Here is a 25,978-nt window from a genome sequence, read left to right on the forward strand (position 1 = left end):
TATATATATATATATATACATATAGATTTTTTTCCAGTTTAAATTGAAATTTTATTTTCAATTTTATTATTCAAAAGGAAGTAGATGGATGCCAGAAAATAAAAAAATATATATTTTTATTTCTTTGGAACCAGAATGCGTTAACACTGAGGGAGATTTTCTAAGAAAATAAATGGCATATTCAACAACACTTCTGAAAACTTGTCAAAAAAATCAAATATAATCTTTTCTCTAAAAAAATACATGAACAGGTAGCTGAAGATTTAAATCTAACATATTATGAAGTTTCAATTTGATTAGTTTCGGTTCGTTAAACTCATTTTAAACTTAATCCAAGCGTTAAACAAGATACGATGACTCAATACAAAAATCTTGCAACCAAACGAAATTATATTAGTAATTTTTTTATTAAAAATTTTATTTGTTTTAATAATTCCAAACGGTTAAAAATTAGAAGATTTTCAGGATTTTTCTTGTACAATAAATTGAATTTTATAAAATCTTAAGAGAAATTGCTACAAAATATATTTTCATCAATACATTTTTTTTTCTTTTATTTTTGATAAACTTTAAAATAATTCCTCCTTTCCTACGGCTAATCTGCCTTATCACCGACACGAAACGAAAAAAAAAATCATTTTAGAAGAAAGCAAAAGAAACTATTAATAATTCATGAATTCCATCCAATTCATTCCTTTCCATGTTAGATGCATAACTGAAACATCTTTAGCAATCCACCCTAATTTACCCTTTGCAGATCTTATCACGTATTGTCTAGTTATGAGACGAAAGAGCTTGTAAGATCAAATGAATATTAAGTAGGAAAATCCAGATTTTTCCAACTAGGACCTTATATTAAACGTCAGTTTTGGTAGGATTCTTAATGAGATATCTTCTTTAGGATGTAAGAAAAATGCCTTTGTCCATATAGTAATTTATTCTCGATTTTTATTTAAATTATAAGAGACAAGTTTGTTCCGAACTAAAACTAAGAAGGGGGAAAAAAGAAGAAAACTAGTTTTATTTAATTGTATAGAAAGCTTTTTGTGTCGAAAAATGTCTCGGGACCGAATAAATGAAAGTAGTTGGTTGTGGTGAAAGTTTTATTGATTGGTTGGTTCTTACCCCACTTGTCTTCTACCTCACAGAGTTCCATCCTTTATTTCTGACTCTGTCGTCTGTGGCACTAGATGATGACTTTTGGTCACTCCTAATCCACTCTCCTACAGTTAATGTCTTTTGGGATTTCATCTGAGATATAACATTGCGATCCAGGCGCGTTTATTTTGATGATAACATCGGTAAGAGGATCTAACGGATCCTATTAATTGACATTTTTGTTTTTGTTTTGTTTCCAGATAATTTCTATAATACTTTCTAGAACCGATGCCCTGTTGTTTACTATTAGCTATAGAATCAATTACTGTACAGAAAACTGAAAATTTCCGCATCAAAAAACAATAGAATTCTCTCCAAATTAACGATTCTTCATCAATTTAAACTGTTGAATTATTTGATAATAAACCATTAAACAGACTTTCCATCAACAAATTTGTGTATGCAGTAATTTAAAGAGAAGAGAAATTCTAATACTGTGCAGAGATGAGCAAACAAAACCAACTTTGACAAACATTTCTTGATTTGCTAAAGAGTGTGCTATTAAAATTGCCTCTCTGCTAACAGGAAAGAAACAACTTTATTTTTTTCCCTGTAATGCAAATAGTATGGCGAATACTGTTTTAATTTAAATGTTAATTCTTAAAATTTATTCATTCAGCATTAAAAGTTACGTATTCTACAACGTTAAATTCTGTTAGATTAACGGCATCACACTATTTAAATCATTGTAAAATAAGTTATTAAGAGAATAATTAAGAAAAGTGATGAGATTGTTAAGTTGTTATATCGATAATTTGATTTAAAAATTCAATTTTTTTTTATTAAAATTACAATAAAATTTTATAGTTTTTTTTGTATATAAATGTAATAAAACTATTCGATTTTTTTTTCTTAGATATGCGAATCGACCCAGATGGTGTTAACTCATTCACTCCTCTGTGCTTTAACCTTATATTTAAAGTCTAAAAAAAAACTAGAAATATAAGAAAAACTTAACTCACCACATCTTCCTTGAAATTTCACTTGAACATTTCGCATTTCTCTGCAAGCAGTTCTTCTCAATTCGCAGACATTTGGATAATCTTTACCATCGGTACCACAAACCGGTCTAGAACCACGACTGTCACCATAAGTGGCACATTTGGCAGGACACACGCACTCTGCAGTCCTACCATCTAGAGATGGTCTACACTGGGCTCCATAGTTGCACTCCTTCTCCTGGCACGGGTCTTTCATATCTGAGGGATATTTGTAACAAGCAAGTGTGGCAGTTGTCAATAATGGCAATACCCATACTAGATACACACAATGCATCTCAAACATGATTATACTAAATTCAACACATTTCTAGAATGATTATAAAACGTATACAATGACATATTAACAAATTCCTATTCAATTATTCATCTTATAACTCGAACATGACTCTAAGGATGACAAGATGGTGGATTGTGAATGCATGCTGCCTTGAACGATCGCTTTCTACAAACAGCGCCTGCGCCTATAAGAACAGCTTTAGATGGCGTGCCAGTGTATAAAATCTCTCACACACACGATATTCTGATGTGGAAGTAATTCGGATTTAACATTTTCCAACTTGAGGAAAATTATCTTTTTCTAAAAATGATTAATTTTATCCAGCACTTCACTCGCTTCTCTCACTTTCTAAATTGCTAATTACGATTGTTAGAAGGTGTATATTTTGTTTTCGGTCGAGTAATAAGTAAAATTAAGCTTTCGATTGATAATTTTTTTTTATTGTTTCTCTGATAAATGATAAAGAGATAAATCGGGATGATGCTCCTCATCCTCCTATTGTATCCGGTTACTACGGTAACGGTAAACACAGTTTCCGTTCTCCAGTGACAGAATTTCAATTATGCAAAAGAGGAATTAATTGATTTACGATTTATCTTAAATTCAAAACACCCCTTACGAAAGATCAACGAAAACAAATTGTTTTAAAAAATTATAAATGATGAATCCCTATCGATACTCTACACTTCAAAAGTAGATTTATAAAAAGCTTAAACGAAATTTGGTTGTAAAAATAGAAGAAAACATAATACAGAAGCATTTAAAAAAGTTAATTAGTTATATTTTAATATAAAATGACTTTGGTGTACGTGTGTGTGTCTGTCGTTTATTGCAAATCGATACAATGAGAAAATTCGTATGGCTTGCATCAATCTACCTGAAAACGTTGATCACATTCAAGGACAGGCAATAAATAACTCAAATAACAATTCGAGAGGTTAAAATCAATAGAACATAAATATTTCAACAGTTCATGGCATCGTAGAAATTGAATGCAGTCAAGTGGTAACTCTGTTTTGTGCATAATATATAAATAAAGAAAAAATCATTGGAAAAAGTTGATAAAAACTCATTTCTTTGAAACTCTTTCGCTTAAAAAAATCAGAAAAAATTTCCTTTTTATTTTTACTTTGATTTTACTGTAGACAATTCCTGTAACAGGACAACTGACTCTCGTGATAATAAATTAAATTGGATGTATTGTATACATATGTATATGTGGAATTCTGTTGCATAACTTTGAAAATTTATAATTTACATCTTTAAGTTATTAATGGAAGATGGTGACAGCGCGACAGCTGCGATGTTATATTAATTAGAATATTTTGAACTTCAATATGAAGCTACGTATTGAAAGATTGATCGAATTCTAGAATGTGTTTTTTTCGATTTTTTCTATAAATTTTTATTTATTTTAAAGTTTCTTGTATATATCTATATGAGTACAAAATTTATTGATATATTAGCAAAATTATAAATTATACATAACAATCTTAGCTCAATATGTTAATCACTTAACTCCATCCTGGATTATTTTAAAAACTATATTATAAATTCCATAGATGCTATGACAGATTCTTCTTCAATACATGGATATTGCTTTAGAAATTTTTATTATTTTCTAAAAAGAATTAATTTAAGTCTAAAAATACATTTTTAATTTAAGGTCCTTCTCTTCGTAATTTTTAAATTTAAATTTTATTAAAACTTTTGTTGAATTTTTTAATTAATAATTCGACTAGTTAATAATTTAAAATTGTAAAATAAATACTAAAATATATGCTTTAGAAATCCTCTTAAGAAAAAAAAATCATCGCAGCATCTTGGATATATTCAGCATCTTATCATATATTGATGTATATAAAAATATTTTCCTCTCATTTAAAATCCATAGAAGTTATTTTATATCAATTCATTCCAAAAAGTGTAGTAAAAAAGTGATTTTTTTGAAGTAAAGTCATGCTCAAATCTTACCACAAGGTCCTGAATGCTGAATGAATATCCTCCTTTGCTGAGTGCAGGAAGCCATTCTGAGTTGACATTCACTGGAGTATGTCACTTTGTCGCTTCCACAGACGGGTGCGAAGATGTCTGTGCATACTTCTTGGCACCTGCAGTATGCCTGCTGACTTTTCTCATCCACTAAACATAACGCTCCGTAGGCGCAATACATCTTTTCACACGGCTCTACATGATAAAATTCGAATAGTTTTTACTCTAAAAAATTTCATTGATTATTTAACTAAAAACTGTTTTAACTTTAACATTTTTACTTAAATTTTAAAGGTTTTAAGAAATTAATTAAATATTTTAATAACTGTGCTTAAAGATTATTAATTTTCGTAGTACATTTCCATCTAACTAGCAACCACTTTCGGGAGTTACGAACGTTAAAGATGTTAATTAAATTCAAATGCTAACAGATAGATCCATTTGTAGCATGTTATTCTGTGTAATAGCGTACAAGAAGCATCGCAAACTGCCTCTCTTTTCCCACAGACAATAATTATACTTTCATCTGTCTCCATGGATACCGATCCGAGTGTGAAGCGCAAGAGCAGTATGAATATACAACCAAGAGAAAACGTTTATACGCGCTTTTATCAAAGCAATTTAATAAAAGATTATCTTTAAATCCTTAAAATAAAATTTTTACAATATAAAAATATATATTTTTTGCATATATTTAAGATAGATTTTGTTTAATGAGCGTAAGAAAATGTTCAGAAAGCATCATCTGTAAATAATCTTAAACTTAGAAAAATCATATTTTTAAAACTTTTAATTAATATGTCGTTGATTTTATTTGATAAAAATTAGAATAAATTTTTTAAAAAAATCTTGTAACTGAGTAAAATTCGATTAGAGAAGCGTGCAATGATAGATAGATGGATAAGACATCACACCAATAATGGAAAAGCACTTCGTCCGTGCGACATGATAGCATAATTCATTATCCTAACCTTCCAATAATTTTCTACCCTCGTGACTCGGATAATTACAGAAATTGTTTACAAACTTCGGTCTCAAGTCATTCATTGATTCTAAATCTTTCTATAAAATTTACTTTTTTTATTTTTCCTCTTTAAAAAAAAATCTTTCCTGACGTTGTATATAATCTGAAATCAATGTCAAGGATCCTTTCATCTTCCGGGATTCTAAGAAAACCGATTGAAAAAAAAAGCCTCGATTTTTTGGTAATTACACTTTTGATATAAATAATTTTTAAAAGATAATATATATAAATATAATTTAAAGTTTACACATGATTATAGAAGAGAGAAAATAAAGAATTTACATGAAAGAATCGTTTGTAAGTTTATGCTAAACTTAAAGTTTGCATAACTCGCCTAGTGGATACAATTAAAATTTTTTTGAAGTTAAATGTGTATTTTTATATAAAAGAAAAAATAATTTTTTATGACCTTCTAGTAATCACGTCCTTTCTATCTTGGTAAAGAGGAAATTTCAAGTTGCTAACGACCTTTAGCTGAAAGTATTCAGCTTTCAACTCCAACCAACTATTAAATTCCTCTACTGATTTACACCTGTCTTTACAGTATTAATGGATACACTAATTCTAGTTCAGTAAAGAAAGAGAAAACCAATTAAGATCACCTTTTCTCTAGGAGAACTCCTAGAAAAATGACGTTTGTTCTTAATTATTAAACAAAAAAAAATTAATATAAATATACCTTCGTGAGCTAATTTTTAACAAAACGTATTTTATAAAGTTGATAAAAATTAAATTTAAGAGTAAATAACTGTTATNTCTAAACTGGTGAATCAACGTTTCAACTTCAATTAAACGTGATACAGTTTTAAATGACTTATTAAAAGAAAAAGAAGAATTTACTTGACAAAATAATTAATGATAATTTCTCGTAATTATGTCAAGTACCCGAGTTTCTCAACTTATCCAATAATCGATTTTTCCTAGTTTCTAGTCACGTGTCCTGCTTTAAAATTAGTCTTGTTAAATTTTTGGTAAAATAGATTAATCGAATCACTTTTAAACACCCCACTCCCTACACTATTCTATATAATAATAATAATAATAAATTTAATGAATTTTACAAATTTATAGAATTGTTTGGAAGAGAATTTGTCGGATGCTGCATCCCCTGATTGATGGAGAGTTAACGTATCTTTTCGTAAAATTTTCTGGAAGTTTGCTTAGGATAACGACCAATTTAATGATTTGTTAGCGTAACGACGAATCTAATGATGCATTGGGATAAAACTATTCTAGAGATTTGTTAGATTCGAAGTTAGAAAAGGATATTCAACACTCTTATGCAGATCCGTAGATGTTGCAACCTTTAACGATATGTAGAGTCGAGAATTGTGTGAAGTCATATGGTATTTTAATCTAATCCTAATCTAAGATTAGAAGTCAAATACGATTAATCTATTAAATTCATTTCAATCTATTAGGATTAGATTAAGAGTAAACTATCTATCCTTAAAGAGAATCCTTTAAAGTTCTGCCGTATCTTAATCTAATGATAATACTAAGTATTAGGATTAGGATAGGTTTTTAGAGAAGATAAAATGGATGCAAATTTTTATTTACGATTAACTTAATTTAAATATTTAATTTAAGAGTCGTATCCTTCTTACTTTAGATTATTCTTTAGATAGGATCTAAAAATTTAATTTAATGAGATTAAAGTTTAAGATTAATAAACCATTCCTAGGAAGAAATTTAAAAATTAGGATTAAATTAAATCCTAAACCCTACAATTAAATACGATTAAGGATTAAGATTTAGAAAACGTCTCTAAGAGGTAATCTAGAATGGGGATTAAGATTAATGATTGGGATTATTAAACAAACCTTTGGGATTAGGATAAGATAAAATAAATCTAAAGATCTAACTTAATCTTAGCATAATCTGAATGATAACATTAAACGAAGATTATAATATCCTAGGATTAGTTTAGAATACGATAAATAATTAAATTTAACCTTAGAATAGATATAAATATTAGATAAACCGATATCTAATTCTGAGCCTCATTTTATTAATCCTAATTCCAAACCCTAAAAAATTTTAATCTTAATTCCAAGCGTTTTTTCATTAATATTTAGCTTGGATTGTAATTTTACTGAAAATATTTTTAAAAAAAAGAGACATTTGTGACAAAATATGCTATATAGTTCTCGAAGAAACTTTAATTCCTTAAGCATCTTTGTAATTATTTCGAGTGCAATTTATCCTCATTGTATACTAATTCTGGAGATCTTCCACTTACTCAACGTGATCTCCAGCATCCTCTCTAACAATCTAGTTTCAATTAGATTGTTAGTTTCGCTCTTCCCGATACGAAATTCACATTGAAACTGCCAAGAATCCTACAACTTGAATCCTTAATCCTGATCCAGTATATCAATTTAAAAGTTTGAATATTTTTTGAACAGAAACAAAAGAATTTACTCATTTTACAGAATGTTGATGCATTTGACTGATTTTATTCATAAATTAATATAACATTTTAACAAAAATGAGCTCTAAAATTTAATTGAAAAATTAAACATTTAAAGCAAGATAAACGTTTCTAACAGAAAGAAAATGTGATGTTCAACATCAAACTTTAACTTCGTTTAAATTCTTTGGTGTGATTAACTACGGATAACTCAGTTAATTTTAAGAAAATTAACTTACTTATTCTATTTTCGTGTGGACAAAAATAATATAAGTAAGTTAAAAATAAGTTAAATTTCATTAATATGAGGATAGGATGAGCAAGGATAAAGGATAAGCTCCATAAAGATTCATTAGTCGAAGCAAGAAAACAATCTACATTCGTGATAATAGGATAAGATAATGCTAAAAAAAGGATTAAAATAAGAGCAATATATCCGTATAAGCATCTATCATAGGATAAGTTCAATCTTTAAGGATCCATTAACCGAGTGAGGAGTTTCAAAAAATCAATATTCGTGCATTCAATCTCCAGGATAAAATGGTTTCAAAGGTTAGTTAATAACTTTTATATTGAACAAAACTAAGGATTTACTTGCATAATACTCCTTAAATGATATATTTTTGGAAGATTATCCTATAAATTTATCTTTCAACGTCTTGAAATCCCTAACTTTTTATGAATATTTAAAGAAGAGTTTTTTTTAAAAAGATCCTACAATTTGGAGACTTACAAATGCAGGATTCTTATAAAATTTAGGATCTTAGATTTTACATCCTGTAAGATAAATGAAGAGATATTTTATAGGAATAAAGGTCTCTATAAGATGTAAATCGTATCAGATGCAGAAGAGGTCTTATAATATATAGATCCTGTATGATATAGTTAGGATAAAGAATTAAATATTGGCTTCGTGTATATATTTCTAAATTTTCTATTCGATTATAAAAGGGAAACAATTTTATAAATACTCGATTTCGAAAAATTACATCAAAAATAATGGCATAAAATAAAAAAATAACAAATAAGTTTAACAGAAATAATGTCGTGAAGAAGAAATTAAACTTTTCTAAAATCCATTAGTGAAATTCTATAAATGACTTTCACTTATCAGTATTCAATAAGCGCAGATAACAGAGTTTTATACACACCTAGACAGACTCACGCAGACAAAAAATCTACAATAAAAGATCTGAAACAATAAACTTTTGCCTTTTTTTTTAATTTCTGTAAACAAATAATTAAAATATTGCGGCAGATGACGTCACAACTTATCTGGAAACACACCTCCAAACACAGGAAAAAGTAGACAATTAATTGTTTGTACGACTCGCTCGTCGACATTAATCGATAAGCAAAACAGTTAGCGGATAATTATACCATTTTCACTAGCTTCTACCCTAAAAGTAAATCGATTATTTAATCACATAAAACATTTTTTCGAATATCAAATAAATTCTTGCACATTACAAAAATTGTAAAGAAAATTTATATACAAAATATATGAAAGAAGAGAGAGAGAAAAATGTTAAATTGTTACTTAACAAAAACGTTTGTTTAACGATTACGTGTTAATGTAAATGTGAAATTTTTCAAAAAACTTTTTAATTCAGCTATTAAAAAAATTATTTCTTTTTGTATTCAATATGTACTGTGCAGTACGTCCGTTTGTCTATTTGCAAACTTTGTTTTTTTAATTAATAAAATTATTGTGTTGAAAGTTTCTAGGAGACTGCGGAATTTTACATTACCTATTCATAAATTGTACTGGTGTTAAACATTTATTTTCATCTCTATATACGAAAGGAATTACTCAAGAGATTAAAAAATATCCTTATTGATTAGTTATAACATCTAATTATATTCAATTGATCCCCATTTATATAGAACATCCTTGAATTTAGAGCATTAATTTATCTTGTTAAGCGCGTATTTTTTATTCCTACATACGAAAAGAATTATCCTATTAATGAAAAATTTCCCTATCCCCCTATGTAACACTTATTTGCCGAGGTTAATATATTAGTACGGATATATCATCCTTAATTGCATATTACTTATTGATATAAAGATAATTCTTATTAATTTATCATCATCTTTATAATGGTGTTTTAGAAAGATATCTACTACCCCTTAAGCGAGGAATATTAATTTATCAACCCTTCGTATCATCCCTTTGTGTATGGGTGATAGTATAATATTAAAGATGATATATCCCTATTAATATATTATCCTCCACTAATAGGTGTTTAATGAATAGAGTTGATAATAAATCGACAGGACATCTTTTATAAATAGGATAATAAACTATAATGTGTAGGGATAAAAATACTTTAAGCAGTAGTACTTTTATAAATAGGGATGATAACCAACCGAGAAGGGATAATTTTCAAAAATAAGGGATGATAATTCATAAATAGATGCGGTAATAAACCAACAGAGGCATTTTATAATGAGCACTACTACTAGTTTTTCATCATCCTCTCTTATTAATTTAACACCAACTCCAATTTATGAATGTCACCCCTCTTTATGATAATACTCTTATTGTATGTGACGTATTTAGCAATAATTACAGTAAGAAGCACACAGACTGTAATATATTATAGTAATAAATTACATAATACCACAACAACTCTTAACATATTCCATTAGAATTTCCGGATAGACAGACGCACAAAACTCCAAATTTCCATATATACAGGTATATATCATATACATTTATTTAAATGGAAGAGAACGTAACTCGATTGATTACCATGCTATTCAATTTTATTATTATATATATTTTCTTCCACTTAAAAGATAAATTTTTTGGGGGATAATATATACATAATTTCGATTCAAGAATATTATACAAAATTTAAATTATTTGAAATTTGCAAAAGAATAACAAAAATCTATGAAGAATTATACTGAACAAATGCATTTATTCTCCAATACCTTACCTAAATCGATTGAACAGGGCTTACTTTAATGGTAAGCGTATTTGCAATGGTAAATTTCAAACTTTCTCCAACTAAGATTCTTCTACCACCCCCCGAAAAAACAAAGAAAGAAAAAAAAGACCAAAGATAATCAGATTTTTCTTCCAAGTAAACGTCTCATCAGTCAGACTTACAGTGAAATATAAAGCAAAACAATTCCTTATTTTTAAACAGGATACGTTATTTACGTGACTGTATTTTTCCATGACATATTTTAATCTTTTATAAAGAAAATATATATAAATATATACAAATTTAGCGATAAAAATCTTCATTCTATTATCACGTAACTAATTTAATTTAATTATTAAATCTGGAAATCATCATCACGATAAGTATAACAAATTAAGATTTCCTCTTTTCCATCTGGTATTTAGCATCTTAGAGAAAGTTTGTTTCCCTTTTTTTAGTTTTTTTTTTAAATGATAGAAAACAGCTGCCAAATAATAATTTAATTTTTATTTATTTTTTAAAGAAAAAATGTTATTCTTAAACAAAACATTTTGATTGATAATATCGAGATGTTTTTTCCCTCTCTCTTTGATACAATTCTTCTGTTTTGTATCAATTTAGTAAATATCACGCATGTTTTCTTGTGTGTTGTTCAGTAATGCACTTGTTACTTAATTCAGTTTTATTATTCGATGTAATCACTATTAATGGTCATATTATTTTTACTTATATTAATGTCCATTATCTTTGTTATTATCCTACTCAAATTAATGCTTGGTGCATACTGCCAATAGATTAATCCTATACGAACTAACTATTGTTGCCATTACAATCACCCTTCTTTAAATTAGTGCTTATTTTCATAATAATTCTACTCAAATTATTTGTTTGTAACCTATTAATCATGCTCAAACTAGCAAGTATTGCCATTATAAGCATCCTAGTTCAAACTGATGTTTGTTTCCATTAGAATCATTTTGTTCAATTTAGTACTTATTGCCATTAAAATAGTCCTTTCAAATGAGCACTTATTGGAATTGTTTTATCCTAATTAGTATTTATTGTCGTTGGGGTCATCTCATTCAAATTAATGTTTATTGTAATTGGAATCATCCTCTCAAATTAGTGGTTATTGTCACTAGAATCATCCTCTCAAATTAATGTTTAGTGTCATTAGAATCATCCTCTCTAGTTAATGCTTAGTGTCATAAGAATCATCCTACTCAAATTAGTGTTTGCTGTCAATAAAACCATTTTTATCCAACATATTCCTCATAATTCAATTTGACACTAATTAAAAATAAAGTTTATTTTTTGAAAAAAAAGAGGAAAAAATTCTTTACCCAATAGTCATAATTGACGGATGATAAATCAAATAATTCTTTCAGGTTTTTCAGTTTCTTCATAACTTGATTGACATGTCAGAGATAGCAATAATTAAAGAAGTGTGTCTCTAGTGACAGCTGTGTCAACATCGAAGTTACACGTCTCCTGGTAAAAGCGAGTTTCCAATAAGCCAATTAATAGATGTCCAATTGTGAAGGAGTTTTTCCAATACGTCGCATTCAATTCGTGAGCATACCTGTGTCAACAGATAAAGCAGTTTATCTGTAGTCTTTCCCTAGTCCCTGTTAATTAGATGAGAAAACTGCTGGAGGCGCAGCATTCCACCAAATGAAAGCTAAACAACTGTTTATAATAGATAGTGAATTTTAATTAATAAAGATGAAAAATGCTAAATTAGAAAGGAAAAGAGGAGAAAAAAAGCAATCAAAAAACTCTTTCATTAATCTGTGTTGACGATTTCCAAATGGGTGTAGAGTAGAAGCTGATCGTTTCTCTCCAATTTGTTAATTCTTATTCAATTAAACTGATTCCTACCCTGTAAACAATAACTTTAAAGGAAATTTTTTGAAATATTTTTCAATTAATTCATCAAAGAGTTGAATTAACATTTGAAGAAATTAGTTTTGTTTTTCTTTATGTTTTTTAATTATCACTCGAAAGTATATGACGTTTGGTAGTATAGTGATTCATCTGAGTAAAAATTTCTAAAAATTTTAATATTAAAATGTAAAGAATAGAATATAGAAAAAATTACAGGCCAAATAGTATTGAAAAATTGTGTCAACAACAGTAAAACTACCGAAGAATGGCAAGAGCATCAGAAGTATCAAAGTTACCAGAGTATCAAGAACACCAAGAGCATCGGAAGTATCAAAGTTAACAAAGAGCATCAAAATTACTAGAGTGTAAGAGCATGAAGTATATCAAAGATTATCGAGAGAATCAAAACTATCAAAGAACCTTAGTAGCATCAGTTTTTGATGTTGTTGATGTTCTTTTATATCTTTACTGTTATAAGAGTATCAAAAGTTCTGAAGGGTCCAAAAACTCCAACATCAGTAAGAAATTTTTTTAAAAAAACCACAATAAAAATAGCCAAAAAATTTTTGTCACTCTATTTTTTATTATTCTGTTACAGCACCAAAAATTTTCAGCCACTAAAATAAAAAGAAAAATAGTCACAAAAATTACAGAATATATTTGAAATTTTATTTCTTACAGAAAATATCACCAGAATCTTTAATACTAAAGCTAACTTAGAAATTTTTTTTGATGATATGAAATTTAAAAAACTTAAAATAAATGTCTTAATTTTATAAAAATACAGAATAAAAATATTTACAAGATGTGGAGGATATGGAAATATGTAAACATCATAGTTTAATTCATGACTTAAAAAAATAAAAAAATACATCTAAAGTTTAAATTATTCAAGAATTTTTTAGACGTAAAATATGGAAAAAAAATTAATATTTTTTTCGCTCTTCTAAAAATTTTAAGTGGAAAAACCCAAGAAAACTCCAGAAGACCGAGATGACTATTTGAATGAGAATATATCTTAATGATGTACAAATGATAAGTAGATAATTAAATTATGTTTTTAGATCGTACAAAATGAAATAGAAAATTATAAATTAATTTAGGAAGTTTTAAATTAAATTTCATTTGAATAAATTTTTAATTTTAACATCACCAAAATTAAATCGCTTTGGAGAAATTTTCATATCGATGTTGTTAGATTCGTGTGGATGATGTAGATATACTATTAACCATAAAAAATATAGTTAATGTCCATTTATTGTTAAAATATTAAAGATATAATCAATAATCTTTGAAAAAACAATATAATAAAAAAAAGATAATAATCTCCAATTTATTGGATGTATTAAACCTCTCAAATTCTTTTGTCTTCTATGTCTATGAGATAACGGAAATCTATAGAAAGAAATCATTTTTAAGATGCGAATGAAGAGGAAAAATAAGAATTTCTCGATAGTTTATATATAGAAAAATTCTTATAATTCTATAAATATCAGTACAACTTAACGCGGTCCTTACGTTATCTTGTACAGAGTTCTCTCCCAACCTCCTTCAACTGACAATAGACTATTAACGAGAAACTTAGTTCGCGATCCCTTAGTTGAGAAAAAACTTTTATCTCAAATTATTTCTATTCTAAATTAAATCTGTTAGGATTTACTTATTTGTACGAAATGCTTGACGATCGATGTATCTTTTTGCTTGATTATATTTTAATGATAAGTTTTAGTTATTTTTTAATTTGCTGAATTAGTAGAAAGATGAGGATGAACAGCTCTTCTCTGCCATCAAACGAAAGAATCCATTCAATTAGCTGATCAATTGAGTCATTTGAAGGAAAGGCGTTCGAACATCCATTGTGAAAATCGTGTACTCGTACTTTAGCTCTTGTAAGGTTCATCCTTCTTCTCTTTTAGAATAAAATATCTCATTCAGATACACAGAACATTATGCTATCGATTATCGATTCGAAATCCATTTTTTAATCATAAAAACTTAGATTAATTTTGATTCTTGACTTCAGAAAATTAAATTGAAATTCTTCTAAGTTTTTTTTTTCTTAAATAATTTTTTAAAAAATTAAATTATAATTAAACAGTAAATATATGTTATATAACTAATAAACAAGTCATTAAAGACTATAAATTTACTTAGTGATAGTTCATCATTTTAAAATAATGATTAGAAAATCAGTGACATCGATCGAGGACAACAAATTAATTAGTTTTGTAATGAATTTGGCATCAGATACCAAAACACATTCATTATTTTTCCTAATTTTATAATGTTTCGATTCAGTTTAATTTTAATGCATCTTGTTTATTTACTTTTTTTCCTTTCTCTTCTTTATTCTTGATGATCACATCGTTTGTCGTTAAATTAACTAAGCGTTGCATGTAGCAATTAACTAATTTTGTTTTGCACCAATTGTTGTTAGAGAATAATAAGATGTCGAGTGAACGTTTCCTTATCATTCTAAATCGACTATTTAAGTATTTAACGAAGAATTCCTTTACATAAAAAGGATTCGTCTTTACTAAGATAATGAGTAATAAATAAATTAAATGTTGTAAAATCGAATTTTAAGAGTTTAACAATCGAATAAAACGGAATTATAATATATTACGATTTTTAGACGTTTGAAAGCAATTAAGTAAGTTCCCGTCCTGCCTGATAGAACAGTTTGTATCGTGAAATTATTCTATACATTTATGTTTTAATCGATAAATTATCATTATTACAAAATCTATGGCATATAATTTACATCATTTCACAGGAGCTACGATGCAAACGTAAAGCACGTAGTTTCTATGCAATGGTGCAAATTGTCATATGTCATATCCTGTAGATCCTTGGACAATGGATCTGCAGGACACATTTGCGAAATTTAATAGAATATATGCAATTTACAATTTATCCCGTTGTTATAGGATCGACAGGATATCCTATTTGTAGTTTCAAAGGATCTACAGAGATTGTTATTATTAACACCATTGCTATAGAGTGTACAGGATATAAAGCGTGCATCACTGCACTGAATATGCGAGATTTGCTATTTACACCGTGTAGATCCTTGCAGATACTCCACAGGATTTACACAATGTACTATTTACATCATTGCATAAGCTGTAGAGAATTTATCTAATATGCATTATTCCGTAGAATCTATTAATTTAGGATATATTAATATATCTTAATTAACATGTAAAAATTAATTTATTAGAATATAGTAATTTATATCAGTAAACAGGATCTGTCAGATCTATTTTTAATAATATACTCTACAATTTATTATACATTTTCCTGCATAGAACTGTCTGTAACAAAATCCTTAATAAATTATAACATTTTACAAATTTTATATGCAATTATTTTAAGAGTTCTTTGTCTACTACAAGACAAGTTCACTACGAATTTCTTCCACTTTTTTTTTAACTTAACTAATTCAGAATTCGTGTAATAAGTGTTACATATCAGTTACTGCTACATATAATTGGATTATAGCAAGACTAATTGTTTATTCAATAATTCCCCTTTTCCATAATACATAACTTATTATGCGAGTGAATTGACACAGATAGAAGCCATTTGGAGATACAACTTTATAAAAGTATCAATTACATTTATTCACTTAATCATTCTCATAAACATAAAAAATAAACCTTTATTGCTAATTACAGAACATTTATATAGAAACTTATCATTTATTATTAATAATAATGTATTGGATTGTTCGCGTGAGGAATGTTTGTTCTTTGCTGATTATTTACTTAGGCTAAAAGCAAATTATTTTGGTTCATAGTCTACATGAAACAATAATTGCAATTTATACAAATACTGTACGAACTGAGAACAGCACTTCTTGCACTTAACAACAAACCTACAATTGCTACTCTTTCAATTATTACATTATGTGCATTAAAAAATATATAATTTTTGCACTAATTCATGAATTAAGAATTGCAATCCTTACAAATGCGAAGTTATGAACTAAATGTTTGAATTCTGTACCTAGTGGACAATAATTGATATTCTTGCGGTTATCATTCTACGTGTAATAAAAATTATAATTCATAAACTAATTGATGAACCAAAAATTGCAATATTTGAAAACCATAATTCACATGAATTAAAAATTATAATTCATACGAATATTTCTTCCGTGCGAACTAAGAACAGTAATTTTTGCACTTATTAGTGAACCAAGAATCGTTCTCCTTGCAGTTCTTAGTTCACATGACTGAAAGAACTGTAATTTTTGTACTTCTTATTCTATGTGAACTATCTAGAAAGGAAACTTTCGACTATATTCTTTAGTTGCCACTCGCAGTACACTCGAGGGCGAGGTTTGCATTCGACCATTATTAATGGAGGAAACTGGAGAGAACCGCGACTCTGGAGTTTTATCTAGAGTCATATCACTTACGATCATTGGGGAATACGTCGATTCCCATTGGTGAAGGGGCACTGACATAGCCAACTAGAGACTCACAAATATGTTAATATAGAATAGAGTTTGTATTTTTACTGTACTATTGTATTTTCTACTTGAAATATACAGCGTAACGTTCAAGAATATTTTATGAATTTATTCCTATTTTAAAATAGTATTTTACATTTAATATTTTACATATGACTCATAATTAAAATAATTTATTTTGAATTTTCAGTTATAATAACTGTATTATTTTCTTAATTTTCATGCAGTAAATCACTGAACTTAATGTAAAATGAACCTAAAGGCTATAATTCTTTACAATGGATGCAAAATTTCAAGTTTTAATATAATGAAAATATCTTTGTACATTTATTATCTATACTTATTTAAATTTTCAATTAAATTATTTAATCAAATTAAGCAGTTGCAAAATGTTTTAAAGATTCTTGACTTTAATTTCATTTTATAAAATGCCTTTATTAATATTTAGAAGTATTTATGATAAGAATAAATTATTATCTACATTAAACTCCCTCCCTTTGTTTCTTTAATGAGATTTATAAATATTTAAAGTAACATTCTTGAATTCAATTGATGTTTAAAATTTGTTTCATACATGAAATATGTTAATCAGAAAATTTAAAATAAAAATAAATAAAAGTTATCATTATAAAGTCATTAATGAGTTGCATATAAGCATATTATAGTTAGCAGAATATCATAATAATGTAAGATTATGGTATGCATACATCACACACTATGATAAAGAAATATATTACGGTAAACGTATACCATGGTAAATGCATTATGGTAAGTATTTGGTAAACAACTATCATATATTATAAGCATATATCACACTATAGTTAACTAATATCATATTACACACTCTAGTAAGTGTGCATTTTCGCAGGCAGGTGTCACACTACAGTAACCAAACATATTACGGTATGTAATATAACACCATGGTAAAGAAGTATTGCACTATAGTAAGCAGATATCAACACCATGATAAGCAATTATCATATTATAATAAGCATATAACTTAAGTAGAATGCTTAGCATAATGCTTATACGATGCGAAGTATTCATAATTTATATTCTAATGACCAATACAGTAGCCTAATATATAACGTGCACTGTGTTCGTATCACGCTAAGATTTCTACTTGCTGTAATACCTATATAGTAATCTATATAGTACCTATATGTAATCTATATAGAATTATAGATTTAAAAAATTCTAGAATATTGACAAATTATTACAAACAATAAATTAATTTTTAAATTTATTTTTACAGATTTCTTTACTTATAGATTATTGTTACCGTATATTAACAAGTAAATCAATAATTTATTTTTGATGCGCTCAAACGAATGCGAGTTTTCATTGTAAGGATTTGACATTTTGTTGCCAACGAACATGATTTATTTTCCATCTGTTCGCATAGATCAATGAATCTTAAAGAGCGTGTTTATGAATGTTTTCTATTTAGGAATTGAATAAGCTCGCATTTTGGATAACACCAAAAAATTTTCTTCCGTTTAATGATTCTTATCGTTACACTGAAAACATTTTTTGCAACTACTAAAGAGAGAACGTTTTGAAACTAGTAAACAAAGGAAACTTTTTGATGTTATTAAATAGAGAAGGAACAGAGAAACATCGGAAAAATTTCTTAGCAGAGAACAGAGAGAAAACATGAATATTCTTGAAGAACCGCTAAAACTGGACACAGGACAATTCCAGACGGAGCAGAGGAAACAGAGGAAAATTTTTGCAACCGGTAAGTAGAGTCAAACTTTTCTTTTTTTGAAATTACTAAAAAGAAAAAATTTTCGTCATCTACTGAAACAAAGAATTTTTGAAATCACTAAATTGAGAAAAAATAACCTAAAGAAATCTCTGAACAGAGAAGTTGCAAGATTTTTCAAGTTATTATTTATATAAATTATCGTTCTCAACGATAAGTTTTAAATACGAATGATAATTTTAGTGGTTTTGTGGCCGTAGAAATTTTTGTGATTATCTAAAATAAATCATTATACGTGCTAAATTAAAATAATTTTTTTTTATTTTTATAAACCTAAATTATTCTTTTTAAATTCCACATTTTTAAATCTCCAAAAAAAAACAATTACAAAAATTGAAGTTAGCATTCAAAACTAAAATTAAATCATTAAAAATCTTTCGACGATCAAATAATAAAAATAATTTGATGATAATTTTCTAGAAAATCAAGACAAGGTTAAACTGGTGTTTTTGAAATTAAAGATAAAGTGATTTTTTTGTAATTAAATTATTTAAAAAATAAATAATTTTGAGGAAATTTTCTTTTTAGAATAAACGCAAGGAAGAAGATAAATAAGTTCTAGAATTTTGACAGCATTGATAAACATCTAAATGATTACTCATTAACATCAATAAAATTATCTAATAAATCCCCTGCNAAACCTACATTTCGGCATCCACTGAACTTTTGCTTGCCCACCCCTGATATATGCTCTCCACCTCAAATTAGTAGTGGCTTGCCCCTGTATATCATACTTTTCCTGATAACAGAGTTATGTCGGCCACATATTTAACTCCGTTCTGGCAAAAAAATTTTTAATTGAAATCACGTGACTTCCGGTTTAGACCGGAAAATCGTATATAGTTAATCGGCCCTCCTGCTCCTAAGCTTTTCATATCTGGTCTCGATTTTCATCCATAGAACACCATTCTCGAGATTAAAGAACAGTGGGAATTTATAGTGTCTGCAGTTTTCTCAAATTGCAGCCAAAAATACAAATAAAAATTGTAGTAAAATCCTAATATAATAATAATTTTTACGTATTTTATAAAAGAATACAGAAGATTATCGAAATCGTTTGAAAAGATCTAAGCCAATTTCGTATTTTGACCATCACAAAATAGCCAAACCGAGTTTCCTTTCCTTTTTCGCATTCAGCAGAAAAAAGACCACTTCGCACTTCCACCACTTTCCATGCCAAACACGAAAATTGCCTTTTTTTCCTCCCTTTCTTCTTCTTCTTTCTCCCTTTTTTTCTTTTCCCAGTCGTCGAACGTTTTTGGCAATTGAGGTTAAAGTTTTCAACAAGTGGATCAATTACGAATAAACTTACAATTCCGGTTATGTTCCGAGACTATGAAAATAGTACGGATTTTACGAAAGGAATATAAATGACAGGACTATAGAAAACTGCAGCTAGCATTACGAGAAGAGCATAATCGGGTCTATAGAGTATGAATGGAAAGATCGTGAAGAGCGTGGATTAGTAAGATTACAAACAGTATTATCGGCAGAACGGCGTAGAATATGCTGTTACGAGTGTAAATGGAAGGATTATAAGCAGAAACATTGTGTAAAGACTAACCTGAAGAATAAAGAAGAGTACTAATAACAAGATTATGAAAGGAGTATGAAAATAATGCGATTAGAAGCGCTAAGAAGAGTACCGCAATCAAGATTATAGAAAGAATACGACTAATAAAATCATGTAGAAGCATGTCTAACAACATTATAGAATAATAAAATTAATTGGATTACGAAAATAATACGGCTAACATGATTACAAAAGTAGTATGAATAGTAGGATTATAAACGATTACAAATAGAAGTATTGTGGAAAGAGAGAGAGGGAATATCAGGAGCAAGGACTATAGAAATCGTACGATTGGCAGGATTATGAAAAGAGTATGATTGACAGGATTAGCAGAGAAGCATGATTGATAGGACTACGAAAGTATGCACGTTATAAATATGAAAAAGAATTATGGAATAGATATATGACATATAAAATTATGAAAAAAGAATGTGATTAATACGAACATTAAAAAGGTATAATTAATAAAGAACAAAAAGAAAATATGATTTATAGGAATATGAAGAAAAATCATGAGCCTTGTGTTGTTTAAAATTGAAATTATTTTATTTATACTTTTATTTAGTTTTATATTAATAAATTTCTCGTTTGCAGAAGTTAATATAATATTTTTATATATAGGCCTACTATAATATAATAAATATGAAAAGTTGATCCAAGTTTGGAGTGTAAATTCGACTTATTTAATCACAATATTTATCACCATCGAAGAGAAGATAATCGATTTAAATCTTCAAAGCTTCAAACTAAACATTAATTATTATATTAAATAGGGGAAATTTCTGTATCATCGATGAATATATTAAATTTTATATTCAATGACTTTCATCTTAACTGAATATTCTCTGAAAATATCTCCTCTTTGATTAAATTCCCCTTTATAGTAAATATCAAAATCGTGTTATTATGTTGACTATTTTTCCTTAATTTAATTTTTCTATTTTATAAAGTAAATATAAACAATAAGTCGAAGATATTGTTTTTTTTACATCTGCGTTTTTTGTAATTTCTTTTCTAAAAATATGTCTTGAAATTGTTTTTTAATAGATTGGTGGTTGTCCCCTTTTTTTTCTCCTGAGAGAGAGGAGGTTTCTTTTAGTAGTTTAGGGGGTTAGAAACTTACTAAAAAAGGTGTTAAGTAATTAAAAAATTACTAAAAATTATCTTCTCACTTTCATAAAAGAGAATTTTTTTCTTTTTCTTTTAAGGGAGGTGACTCTTCTTAGGGTTTTCTTTCTCACTTTTTCTCTGTTTAGTTGATTTCCTCTTTTATCTTGAGAGAAAAATAAGTGAAACGAGTAAAAATTATTGTGACATTGTCACAATGCCGGGCTGCAATTTCTAAATCATATTTTTAATTTATTTAATTTAAAATATATGCTAGACATGGGCAAATGCGGCTCTTTTTGAGTTACATGCGGCTCTTGCTGAAAGTGTTAATTTCTGCTTATTATTATTATTATTTTTACAATTTTATTTCCACAATTTTGTGAAAATATGTTTAATTAAAAAATTCAATATTTGTTTTATATTATATTTATATTATATCATAAAATCGCGGTAAAGAACTGCGATACAGAATAAAAAAGTACAGAACTGAGGCTCCCATGCATNCATTGTATTTTCTACTTTCTGAAAATGTTTAAAAACAATGCCAACATTTGGAAAAGTTTAACATGTATCAGCAGCTGCCTTACAGGAAAACTTTTTTCCGTTATCGAAAATGGAAATTTTATTTTAGTTTAAAGTTTACATATAATACGTATAGTCGCATAAAATATATTGAATCTTGCAACTTCTAGAAAATGGCGAAGATATGATAAACATATATTTCATATCCAAGGTGAAATATTCTAGAATAAATAAGGTCTCTACCTTTTCACTGATGTATAATATTATGAATTAAACCGTTCAAATAATATACATAAAAATTTTAAAACAATAAAGAAGTTATTTGAAAATGAAAGTTAACTTCACAACCTGTAGATCGCGATCTTCGAAAAACATTAAAACTAATAATCGAGTAAACGGAGGTTGAGAAACTTCTACATTTTATATTCATTAAGATATTTTACATATTTATTGACATGAAAATAAAATTTACTTAATAAAATAATAAAAATTGTTGATTTTGTTTGAACCTTAGTTATCGTTTAGTAACAGGAAATATGATTGTTGTTATGGAAAAACTAATTAATGGCTAAATAGAACAATCATTTGTTTTACTGTTTAATTGTTAATTAGTTTCAGGAAACGAAATTAATAAAACATTTGGAAAACTATCGATTATTATGTTGCGTAATTCGAATATTTACTGATGTCTTCATTCGAAAAATAAACATAAACCTTCAAAATATTATATAAAAATCGATTTTGATATTTCTAGAACAAAGGTGATTTACAAAAATACATTTAAAAAGTTTATTTAATTGCAAAATTATAATAAATTAATTATTTTTTCACTTAATTTTTCGATTAAAAAATAAATTTTCCCCATTTTTAGCGATAGAAAAGTAAATAAATAGTTTTAACATTTGATACGTTTGTTTGTCTGTTCGCAAAGCCTCTTGCAGCTGGATTAACTAAAACGTTAACATTTCGTGAATATAATTTCCTTGAAGAGTTCGATCTCAAATGGCACACCCTTCTGTGCCACTCCAACGCCCTATTTTAGTAGTTTGCCAAGAACAAACTACGTTGAAAGTGACGTAATCACAATACACACGAAAAACATTTTGAGCATCACCACGCGCAAATAAATAATCGTGACAATACAAGAAGCCATCCGAGTAAAGCTTCTCAACTTATAGATCTCTATCTACATGTAATAAAGTGAAAATTTACATAATTATAGGCAATATATTATTATAATTACATAAAAATTAAAGTATAGTTAATTAAAACATATTAGATGATTAATAAAATAATCATAAAACATAAGTTAACATGTGATAGGAGAGAAAATATCTGTCGCCTGTTAACTTATGCTTAAGAGTTCGTACCTATAGGAAAAGGAAGAAAAACATACGAAAAAAATTAAATATTTTTATGGAAGAGATCAACTGAAAAACAAAGGCTGAAGTTAGGAAGTAATGGGGTAAACTCGGTAAGGCCATACATTAAACATTGAATTGGTAACTACTGCAAATGATGATGATAATGATGAAAGCACAAGTTAAATTATTACGAAGATAAAGACGGTTAAAAGCAAGAAAAATCTGAAATTATTCTAAAGATCAAAGTGCAAAATATTAAAAAACAATAATAATAATAAAAGATTCAAAGTAAATATATGAATTCAAAACTATAGAAAATACTAGAGTAAAAGATAACACTTCGATCAACCAACATAAACTCTATACAGCGATATTTCATACAGTTATTACAAATATAAAGAAAAAGAATTTTACAAAAACAACATGTTACAAATTTCTTTGTAATTTATATCCAGCTGACATTCCATGATTCCTAAATGTTCAATAACTTTTTCTCCTCTTTTTTTTTGTTGGTAGTTTACAAACAGATATATCAAACTCGGCATTAAACCATAACATAAAAATTCTCCACAATAATTCACACTTTTTAAAGCTTTATATAAATTTATCTATGTTATATATAAATATATAATGTATCAAAAAATATTTTTTAGTATATATAGTATCTTTAAATATCATTTTAAAAATTATCGCTTTGTTATATGTTTATATATATATATATATGTTTTTTCCGATTAATATCTATTCCAGATGTTACTAGAGTAAATAGGTTTAGTGGTCTTTGTGAACGTTATCATTTTTTAAGGTGATTCTCGTAAAAGTACCATGGCTATAAATCTAGTTGATGATGTTTTGAAAGATTATGAAACAAGAAACGAACTAAATATGTTCTTGTACTTTTTCATGAAACAATAAAGTGTTTTGTTTTTAATATTGAGAAACTGGAGTAATGATGTTACTTTTTCTAAATTTGCTTTGGAATGATGGTGAAATATTACCCCAGCATCCTATTAATAGATATAGTATTAATAGGAAAATTGAGAGATGGAACAGCATTATTCAAACTTGTTTCTATATTTTTCTTGACAAAAACAGTTTTTTATTTTAATTAATTTTTTTTATATTCATGACCTGAAATGATGTTTCATTTTTTCCAAATTAATTTTAATGGGATGTCAAAGTTATGGTGCAATATCTCTAACATTCTATTAGGAGTATAGTATTAATAGGAAAGTTTGAGTGATGTTGAGGAGATGGGACAGCATCACTCCACCATCCTATAATAGTTTCCTTCTAGCAAGAATATAGTATTAACAGGAAAATATGAGTGACGCTGATGAGATGAAGCAGGATAACTTCATTTTTTTCTATTTTCCTTCACAAAAGAATAAATATTTTTAAATTTTGAATTAGATTTTTAATTCGAAATGATGAAGATGCTCCATCATTTCAAATTCACTTAGTAGGAGGTTAGAATGATGAAGCTACATCACTCCAATATCCTATTACAGTTTTCTCCTAGCAAGAATATAATATTAATAGGAAAATTTGACTAATGTTGGAGAGATGGAGCAGAATTACTCCAACTCATTTTTACGTTTTTCTTAATCAAACAATAAATCTTTTTTATTTATAATTATTTTTAATATTGAAAATCTGCAATGATGTTGCTGAGATAATGAAGCAACATCATTCAAATATTCTACTAAAAAATGAATTCAGAATTAATTTTTTAACGGGAATTCTTTTTTTGGTAATAATTTTTAATAATTTCTCAAATTACAATTATAGGCCTAAATTAAACATTTTTAAAAGGTTAGGAATCAACTTGGTAATATACTTTTTAATATCTAAATAAAAATAAAATAATTATTTCCTTCACTCGAAGAATAAAAAAAGATTAATTCTAGACAATTAAATCGTTCTTAGAATATTGCTTTTTTACATATAAAAATTAATTTAAATAATTAAAAAAAGGAAACAAATTACTAACAAGAGATAATCATTGCAAATCTCTAATTTATCTTTCTCTAGTGATCCTCAGTCTACAATAATCTGTTTATATCTAAGTGTAAGATGAAACTAAGCAAAAAATAATCATGATGTTTCTGACAATTAAATAAATTAGTTATTGCTGAAGTAATCTGAGAAAGGCAACATCTTGAGCAATCTAATCTCTGTTTTATAAGATAGACTTAATTTTTAATGAGCCACTTCATTGGGCATTTGACATAGAAAATAAAATTTCTCTTCATTAATATTTATATTTATATTTCCTCTTATTAAAAAGAGAAAACATGATCAAAATTCTAAATAATTAATTTCTAGTTTTTATTTTAAGAATACAATTACAGTTAACTGTAGAAAGATTTTAATGTATAATTTATACAATTTGTAAGTTTATTTTGGTTTAAGATTCGAAGAGAAAATCCAACTTTACAGTCAAAGAAGTTGCATTTTAATAAAGAAA

At 27.3% G+C, this 25,978-nt stretch overlaps 1 protein-coding gene across 5 annotated transcripts in view; it reads right to left on the bottom strand.

Moving 5' to 3' along the window:
- The window catches only part of LOC111638446 (agrin-like), a 106,467-nt gene that overhangs the window by 22,502 nt on the left and 57,987 nt on the right, over positions 1 to 25,978 (bottom strand). For all 5 annotated transcript variants that reach the window (XM_023384154.1, XM_023384155.1, XM_023384156.1 and 2 more), the window contains exons 3-4: positions 4,411 to 4,623; positions 2,121 to 2,357 (exon numbers count right to left, since the gene is read on the bottom strand). In XM_023384154.1, the coding sequence (XP_023239922.1) occupies positions 2,121 to 2,357; positions 4,411 to 4,623 (450 nt within the window). The remainder of the gene's footprint in view (positions 1 to 2,120; positions 2,358 to 4,410; positions 4,624 to 25,978) is intronic.

The sequence above is a fragment of the Centruroides sculpturatus genome, unplaced genomic scaffold, assembly GCF_000671375.1.
Source record: "Centruroides sculpturatus isolate CEXI.00-Female unplaced genomic scaffold, Cexi_2.0 scaffold1281, whole genome shotgun sequence".
NCBI lineage: Eukaryota > Metazoa > Arthropoda > Arachnida > Scorpiones > Buthidae > Centruroides > Centruroides sculpturatus.